The following is a 9,054-nucleotide window of genomic DNA, read 5'->3' as shown; positions in this document are numbered from 1 at the left end:
TAAATTGAAAAAAGGAAGATTCTGACTGGACATGAGAAAAAAAAAGTCAACATTATTGTATTGAGCATTGACACAGGTTGCTCAGACTGTCTGTGGAATCTGTCTGCTTGGAAGTCTTCAAAAATTGACTAGACAAAGGCCAGAGCAACCTGATCTCAATTCGATTGCTTTGAGCTTTGCGCAGGAAGCTGGACTGGCTGACAGTCTGAGGTATCTTCAAACCTAAAATATTCTTTGATCCTGTGTAGGACAAACGTTGTAATCTTCCAGCTCTGTTGAGGACTGATAAGTCCTTACTTGAAGTATTTTGTTTGGGCCCCATAAAATCAAGGAAGATTTGGATATATTGGATAGAGTTCCAAGTCACCACAAACTTAATCAGATATTTTAAAACATGATTAAAACTTGGGTTAATCATTTTCGGATTGCTGAATGCAGGAGAAGATCTAACAATGAGCATTCAGATGAGGCAACATTGTTCTGTGCTTCAGAGGAAACCTTATCAAACAAATTAATTATTTTGTCCTGTCTGAAATAAGAACTGAAAATGGATTTCAAGTCTGACCCAGCTGAATATACTTAATAGAGTTTGTAAGAACAGAGAGAAGTTAAACTCTTGCTGGCTTTTGGTAGGATTAAAATAAAAAGAGAGTTGCTGTTCATGTTGCAAAGCCATATTGAAGAATACCAACCAAAACTTTTTTCCTTGTAGAAACTTAGAAGGGGATGTTGCCCTGAGAAGCTCTGCTGCTGTCTATACATACTGCAAATCTCGAGGACTGTTTGCAGGTGTATCTTTGGAAGGAACCTGTTTAATTGAAAGGAAAGAAACAAATCGCAAGTAAGTTCTCTTCAAATCTAGATAATTCAGTGAAGGTACAGTGACAAAATGAACTAGGACACATTCAATTTGGGAAAAGAATTTGTTGTGAGAACATATTATGCTGAGTTTATTGTTTCTTGAGGGGTAAGGCTGTCTTCAATTTAGACATCATGCAATGGGTATTGAGAAGATTCTTCATGAACTGCTCCAGCATGGGTCCCTTCCACAGGGTGCAGTCCCACAGGAACAGACTGCTCCAGCATAGGTCACCCACTGGGTCTCAAGTCCTGCCAGCAAACCTGCTCCAGCATGGACTCTTCTCTCCATGGGTCCACAGGTCCTGCCAGGAGCCTGCTCCAGTGCGGGCTTCCCATGGGGTCACAGCCTCCTTCAGAGCACCTCCACCTGTTCTGGCATGGGGTCCTCCCCGGCCTGCAGGGGGGACAACCTGTATTGCCATGGTCTTCACTGCAGGGCTGCAGGGGAATCTCTGCTTTGGCACCTGCAGCACTGTCTCTTCCTCCTTCTTCACTGACCTTGGTGTCTGCAAAGTTGTTTCACATATTCTCACTCCTCTCTCCCGGTTGCCGTTGTGCAGCTTTTTTTACCCTTTCTTAAATATGGGCTCAGCTTTGTCCAGCAGTGTGTCCACCTTGGAGCAGGCTGGAACTGGCTCTGTCCAACATGGAGCAGCTTCTGGCATCTTCTCACAGAAGCCAACCCTGCAGCACCACCTCATACCACAGCCTTGCCATGTAAACTCAGTACAGTATCATAGAAGATAGCTGTTGAGAAATTCATAATGAGAAATATTGTTTTAGGCCACTTCAAACAAAAAAACCTGGTGTAGAGCGTCACTGAATTTGAGAAAATACCCAGCTTATGAAATGCTGCTACCTTTGTGCAGCCTATTAAGCTTAAAATCCAAGGAACCGCTGAGTGTCTTGCACTTGCATGTTCCATGTTTATGAAAACTTTGATTCTGCTGACATCAGCAAAGACTAATACTGATTTTAATGACAGCATGTAAGTAACTTTCAGCTATCTCGAGGTTCCAGTGCTTCCATTTAGGATTTTTACTACATCATTAAGAAATTTATGACAATGCTTTGCAGAAGTGGTGTGTGTTTTCTTCAGTTTGCTGTGTGATTGGCTTTCAAATGGTCTAGTTGATGTATTCTGCATGATCAGGAACAAAATACTGGTGAAGAACACATTGAAATAAGGTGATAAGTAGGCATTCAAGTTTGCTGTAATTACTTATCATGCAAAATTTACAGCATTGAACTAGTTCTGTCATTTTTTCAATAGTTGATCAGTAGCAGAAATGCGGAGTCGGGGAGGAGTGAGGAACATTTACGCAAGGTGGATTAATCTAGATATTGAAATGTAATGGTGATCAAATACCCAGCATCTTTTCTTTTGTATCAGGTTTTATGGGCAGGATATTCGGGCTAGTGCCATCTTGCTTGGTGATGTGCCTTTTCCTGCTCAAGCAGAAGATCTTTATGAAACTCTGGCATCCTTCACTGAAGTATATGAAAATGAAGAGCAAAAAAATAATTCAGGAAAAGCTGTAAGGGAACAAAGAAGGGTTTGTGCACCTCTTTTTCACATAGGCTTTTTCTGTTTCTGAGCTATTTCTAGTCAGTGGGAATGTTGATGTTCATATGGCGTTCTTAAATTCTGTATTGAATGCTTAAAGGCATAATACATTGCAGATACTGTATGTGAGTAACACAGTCGTTCAGGTATTGCCCTGGTAGGCTCTTCTAGACAAGAATATTGCTGGGTTTGCTTTATAACCTCCTAAATAATAACATATATAAAATCTGAGATGATTAGAAAAGTTTGTTCATCTATTCCTAATCAAGTTAATCTGTAAATAATGAGCGTACCAGGTTTCATGTGGATACTCTTATTTTTCTATTTTTTCTGTCTTCCATTCAAACAATCTCATTTACAATACAATACTGACAACCGTAGAAGATGTTTTCTGGTTGATATTACTTATAGACAATCATTTACTTTCATCTTTGTTAAATCCATGTTGAATTACTTTACAGTCATGTGTATGTCACTACACTGCTACACATGTGCGTAGTTCTTTAGTGTGCTTCTTGAGTTCATACACTTTCAGTGGAGAGAGAGTGGTATGTTTTTCAGTGTAACTTGATGTACCTCTAGGCTTTGAAGTTACAATCCACTTCAGGTGTGATGCAATATTTTAAAAGAAGTTTGTGCATTTTAGGTAAACGACCCACCTGCTAGACCATCATCAAGACCAGAGCCACCTAAACCCACTGTTAGGCCAACACCACCAGGTTAGAAAACATTTTGGTAATGACAAATTCATTCTTTACGTAAAATTGGAGCACTGAAGCTAATGAATGTTCTGAAATTATTATAGTAGTAGCTGTCTGTCCAAAAATACTTTGTTAATACTCTTCCCTGGGCAAACACTGAAACCATGTTGGGATAGTGCCATGAGCAATAAAGGGTAAAGGGTTTGATTTATATTAACAAACCTTTTCTCTCAGACAGATTTGCTATAGAAGTAGCATGTGTATAGTTACAGAAGCATGTAGTAGTTCAAAGGAAGCATTTATGTTTATTGGATATGTAGAAGCCCCATGGTAAAATGAAACTTCTTAGTAAAAAGAACAAGTCCTACTAGAAGCCGTTAGTCCTACTTCTGGAAACTTCTGTTTTATAGAAAACTAAAATTTCTCTTTTAGGTTCTCGTTATCTTTTAATAGGTAGAGGTCTTACAGAAGAGCAGAGGAGGCAGAGTTTTGGCTCCATAACAGTTTGTCAACCAATGTGCTGTCATTGAAAGTGCAGCTTTACTGCGTAGCTCCCATTGTTAACTCGATTTATTTTTCTGGACAAGGATATAAGGCAAAGTCCTTATTTTCTACTGTACTACTCCTTGGATAGCTGCAATCATTTTATAACTGTTGAACATGTATTAGAAAAGCAGTATATGAAATATAACAATATATGTTAGTATATCCTATAACTTGCTACTTAATTTTCTCTTTCAGCTAAAAAGAATACAAACAAACTTTATCCTGAACTTCCAAGTGATTATGCCTCTGTGGGTAAGTACTAGCTTACACATACTTTATTAATGCAGTGCAGAATCCGAGAAGTCCTAAAAGTACTTTGGAAGACATCTAACAGTAGCTGTCTGTCTGTATTTTTCTTTATTGTCCATGTGTTAAAATGAGATTCAGGTCTTGTATGTTCTCCTGAAAATAATGCATAAATGAATCTTACTCCCTGGCTTTACAGTCCTACAACTGTGTTCTTTTCCTGAAGAGGAAAAGTTCTTTTCCTTTATTCAGCGAACTTGAAAAATGCACTGAAAGTAGTAAAACTGTTTTACGTTGCCTCCTAATTGAAGTGAAAAAGAAAGCTGATATAACAAGCTTGTGTCCAGGTCCTTATGCAATGTACTATAACTCCTGTTTTAATTAAAAAGTGCTTCCACAGGTCATATCTGATTATGCTGCCATAAACACAGGTTTCCATTGCACTTAATACTCCTTGAGGTTTTTGCATTGAGTTGAGATAACTCTGCATTATAGTAAAAAGATACTACTTGTTCGTTGTTCTATTCTGATTCTCTTAAGCTTAAAGCAGTTTTGGCTCTACCAGGAGAATCTTACTCTGTAGTATTTGTAATGTAACTCTTTGAACCATGCGGTCCATCATGTGTAAACTTGTGATCTGCTAGGAAAATTTTTATTATCAAAGTAGTTATGATCATTTGGCTGCTATAGTGTTCTCTCCCACCAGGAGTCTCATCTTTCACAGGTAAAAGATTGTTAGCTGTTTCAAAGTCAGTGAAATAAATTATTTCTTCCATGAAATATATCGTTCATTTGATAAATGTTTTAGTGGTCTCTGCTCAGATCAAAACCAAGACCAAGGCATTCTATACTACATGTATGTGTATATGTATGTGAATATGTACACACATTTTCACATATTGCATGCACCATTTGAAAATAAAATGGAAAAAGAATCTCTTCTTGACTTTTGAAAATGGAGCTGAACTCAAGCTTGATAATAGATCACAGTGAAAAGTCTCTTTCAGGGGGAGTACTTTGATTTAACACAGTGTTTAAACTGTTGTCTGAAGGCCAAAATAATGATTGTATTTTTCATTTCTTGGTTCATGCAGATAGAGATTTTCACTTAAAATTAAGATAAATTGTATGTGTCATTGTCTTTGCATTCTCCTTCATATCTTCTCTCCATATGTGCTGTTGGGGAGGGGGTGTGTTGAGGGGACCAACACAGGAGGTTCTTAAGCTGAGCTGTTGATATGACTTCTGCAGATCAGAGACTTCCCGAAAATCAAAATTTTCTACTCTAGTGATCTCTGCTCAGCAGCTGTCATCCAAAAAGAAAGAAAAATGAAAAATTAACCTTCTGGCCATTAAAACTAAAATTTCCCAGTCTCAAAAAACCTGATGAACTGAGAAGAGCTTTCTAAAGCAGTAGGAAGAACTTGCACACCCGGTTGGTATTTTAAAGGGAGTGTTCTTCCATTCAGGTGCAAGTGAAGAGGTAAAAATCTTCCCGAGCCATCTGTTAATGACTTTCAAGATTCTTTGAAATCAAAATGCAGACTCAGTCAGTCTGCTACTGAGGGTTCCTAACAATTTCTAGAAATACACAAGCTTATCTTTGAAGAGTGCAAGAGGCAGTAGGATCTTGTGTAAATGACACTTCCTGCAAGAAATGTTGTCTCATGATAAATTTTTGTTTACAAGCTTGGCATGGTATATTTCACCTTCTGCTGCAGGTTGTATTTCCATAGGTAATGGTTCAAATGCTACCTGGATCCACAGAAGTACTATGTGTTTCTAAAGGCTAAAGAATTGTTCTTATCACAGCAAAAAATAAGGGTTGAAGTCAGTTCCCCTGAGTGTCTCAGTACCTTAGCATAGGTGCATGTTGATGGGAGGCTGGAAGAGAGTTGCAGTCCCTTTCACATCAGTAACAAAGGGTGTGTTAATGCTGGGTGATAGAATAGAAGGAGCCTTAAGGCCATACATCCTGTCACTAATCTCTTCCTGCTCTTCATGGTCCCCATGATTTCAACAGAGCTGCTGAGCAGCTATAGCTCGTGCTAGCCAATCTTTATTGCAGGATTAGTTGCTGCAACGGATGTTCTACTGTGATCTGAAAAAAACATTCAACAGTTTTTGCATCTTTCTAGTTTTAAAAAAATATTATTATATAACTAATAGAGGAGTGCTTGAAATTAATCTTTAGAAAGCTACATTTTAGGTATAACGGCTGGTGCAGGGGCAGGTTTTGATATTGAGCAACAGGCTTGTCTGGGTTGCTGGTAGTTAAGGACTTGCTTTTGGGTTGAGGTGGGGGAGGTTTGCATTGTGTTAGAGGTTTTGGTTTTGCAACAGTTACAAAAGTAGTAGAAAGCTTGAAACAATTCTTCTCATTAGATAGAAGAGCTAGACTTGTGAATGAAACATTTTTAATTATTTTATGTGGACCTGAATTATCTAGACAGGTAATGTAATATAACCTGTTGCAAAAGCAAGAAAAATGTTAAGTGAAAAACATGGTTTTTTTAAACTGATAATGTGATACGTGAACTCAGATGCACATAGATTGTTTCTACGTACCTGAGTAATACTTAAAGTAATGCATTTAGCTGTAAACTGAGGTTCAGTAATGCTTTAAAATGTTTCCAGAAACTTGGGAATACCACAAATGATATTTAAAAAAAAAATAATAATTTGCAGAGACCTTTTACAATTCTGGAAAAAAACCCAAACTCATAGCTGATATAATTACTGTGATTCAGTGAAGTATGAAGTTTCTACAGTAGTAGATATTTTTCAGGAGACTGTTCAGATAAAAAAATTAGATTTGCTTAGAAATATGAAAGTTCATGCTTTACTAGAATTAGACATTTGCAGCTTCGTTTTTCTACTTGTCCCCTCTACGTTGTACAATCTAATAAAAGGGCAGACTGGTCCTTCCAAGCTTTATTGCTGCGATCCAGCTTTAGTTTATCTGGATAGAAGATTTCTGCAGAGTTCTGTACAACATCTGTAATATAAATGACCCGTGGTTCTTTAGCAGACTAGTTGGGCATTGTAGGCTCAGGAGAAGTTTATGTTATTGGGACAATTTTTTTTTAGATACATTAGGTTGATAGTTTGTTGCACTAGAATATCTAATCCTAGATATTAGTTTTTCACTGGTGTTGTGTTTTGTAGTTACTCCTACTTGGGATTCTGCCATGGAGCAACAAGTAACCAAAACTGTAGATAAATGGTTACTTGACTTACCTTTCTAACCTCCTAACAGTTTGCTGAATACTATACAATTCTGAAAATGTTGCAGTGATGTGGTTTCCCAGCTGAACTGGTAGCAGCAGGAGTAGCTGTCTGCTAGTAAAAGCAGGAGCTGGCATAGAGTGAATGTTGCTGAGAACTGAATCATTAACATGTAATTAGTTCAGAATCAGAAGTCAGATTTTATTTTTCACTTTTTCTTCAGCTCAGCTAATCAAAAAAGCATTGGTTCACACGTTTGGAAAAGAATCGCTTAAAATTGCCAAGATGCTAAAATAATCAGGAAGCAGACTTGAGGCAGGAATGGAAATGAAGATGCAAAAAACTTTTTCCTTCCAAACACCATTCCTTCACTGTTCATTCACGGTTATCAAAAATCATCACAGGCTTCAGTTGTGTGGCCTTGAAAATGTATACTTGCTTAGAGTTTCATTCTGCCTCTGCTCAGCAATATGTTCCCTTTCAGGAATGTTTATGAACAAGAGGGTGAGGCTAAGGCTGTAATACTGTAAAACAAAATGCTCATTGTAAATACAGAAGCACTTCTTTTTATAACAGTGTAGGTATTTTGTCATAATTAGGAGAAAGTAATGATGCTCTTTGCATCTTTTAAAGTGGTCATATGATTTGCTTAAGAAACTCATAAGAACTTGTGCCTGTAAAGCCTAAGTGTTCAAGGTTTTTTTTAGATTTCTCTCAAACACTGGTTTTCGTGCCTTCCACTCTTAAACTCAATTTTATCTTGGGGAAAATGTCTGCCCTCTTCAGATTTTGGAACTGAATAAATTGTCTGTCTGTAGACATTGAACCCTTAAGATTATTGTACATAAAATCATCACACCCAAACTTGATTGCAGTAGAACTTTGAAAAAATCAAAATACGAATTGTAACTAGCTTTTTCAGCAGAAACTTTTCACTTGAAAATAACATGAAAGTATTAACAGATTTTTACTGCCCCATTAGGCCTATATTTGTATTCTTACATACTGAAAGAAGTGCTATATCAAGCCTACTGATAAAGACGCAGAGGCAGATGAGAAATTTGTCACTGTTTTTTAAGAAGCTAAAAAAAACTTACTTCCTTCAATTATGGTTTGAGTGATTTGTCAACCTCATTATTAAAAATTCATGCCTTCCCATATGAATTTGTCTGCAGCTTTTGGGCATTGATGTTTGTTGTGGCTTTCTTCACTATAATAAAGAGCCCTTGCCTACCCAGAGGGGTTTTTTTGTTCCCATTGAGACACTTGTGCTGTAATCAAGTCACCTTTTGATCTTCCTTGATCTTTCATAGAATCATAGAATCATAGAACAACTTTGGTTGGAAAAGACCTTTGAGATCATAGAGTCCAACCTTTAACCTAACCCTGACATCCCACCACTAAACCATGTCCCTAAGCACCTCATCTATCCTTCTTTTAAATACCTCCAGGGAGGAGGACTCTACTAAATTTTAGACACCTGAAGTTAGTGTAGGCGAATGACACGAAGAGTATTCCCACTCATGATGAAAGACATGAATAATAGATATTTTTATATCAAGCATAAACAACTTTTTTCCTACTTAGCTAGAGAAAGAAAGACCTTTGTGATGGCACAAAAATGAAATGCAATCTTGTAAGTATGGGGAACAAAGTAGAAAAATGCTACCCTGAGTTTATCAGCAGCAGAGAACCATAGAATGTTTTAGGTTGGAAGGGACCCCTAGAGGTCATCTAGTCCAACCCCCCTGCAGTGAGCAGGGACACCGCTAACCAGATCAGGTTGCTCAGAGCCCCGTCCAACCTGGCCTTGAATGTTTCCAGGGATGGGGCCTCCACTACCTCTCTGGGCAACCTGTTCCAGTGTTTCACCACCCTCATTGTAAAGAACTTCTTCCTTATATC

General features: G+C 37.8%; 1 protein-coding gene across 1 annotated transcript in view; it reads left to right on the top strand.

Moving 5' to 3' along the window:
* SH3YL1 (SH3 and SYLF domain containing 1) overlaps window positions 1–9,054 on the top strand; it is a 51,212-nt gene that overhangs the window by 20,132 nt on the left and 22,026 nt on the right. Inside the window, exons 7-10 of the mRNA XM_035889919.1 lie at window positions 713–841; window positions 2,255–2,399; window positions 3,075–3,147; window positions 3,871–3,927. Coding sequence (XP_035745812.1) covers window positions 713–841; window positions 2,255–2,399; window positions 3,075–3,147; window positions 3,871–3,927 — 404 coding nt within the window. The remainder of the gene's footprint in view (window positions 1–712; window positions 842–2,254; window positions 2,400–3,074; window positions 3,148–3,870; window positions 3,928–9,054) is intronic.

Source organism: Egretta garzetta, unplaced genomic scaffold (genome assembly GCF_000687185.1).
Source record: "Egretta garzetta isolate BGI_Z169 unplaced genomic scaffold, ASM68718v1 scaffold62, whole genome shotgun sequence".
Classification (NCBI taxonomy): domain Eukaryota; kingdom Metazoa; phylum Chordata; class Aves; order Pelecaniformes; family Ardeidae; genus Egretta; species Egretta garzetta.
This window is presented reverse-complemented; position numbering and strand designations above follow the sequence as displayed.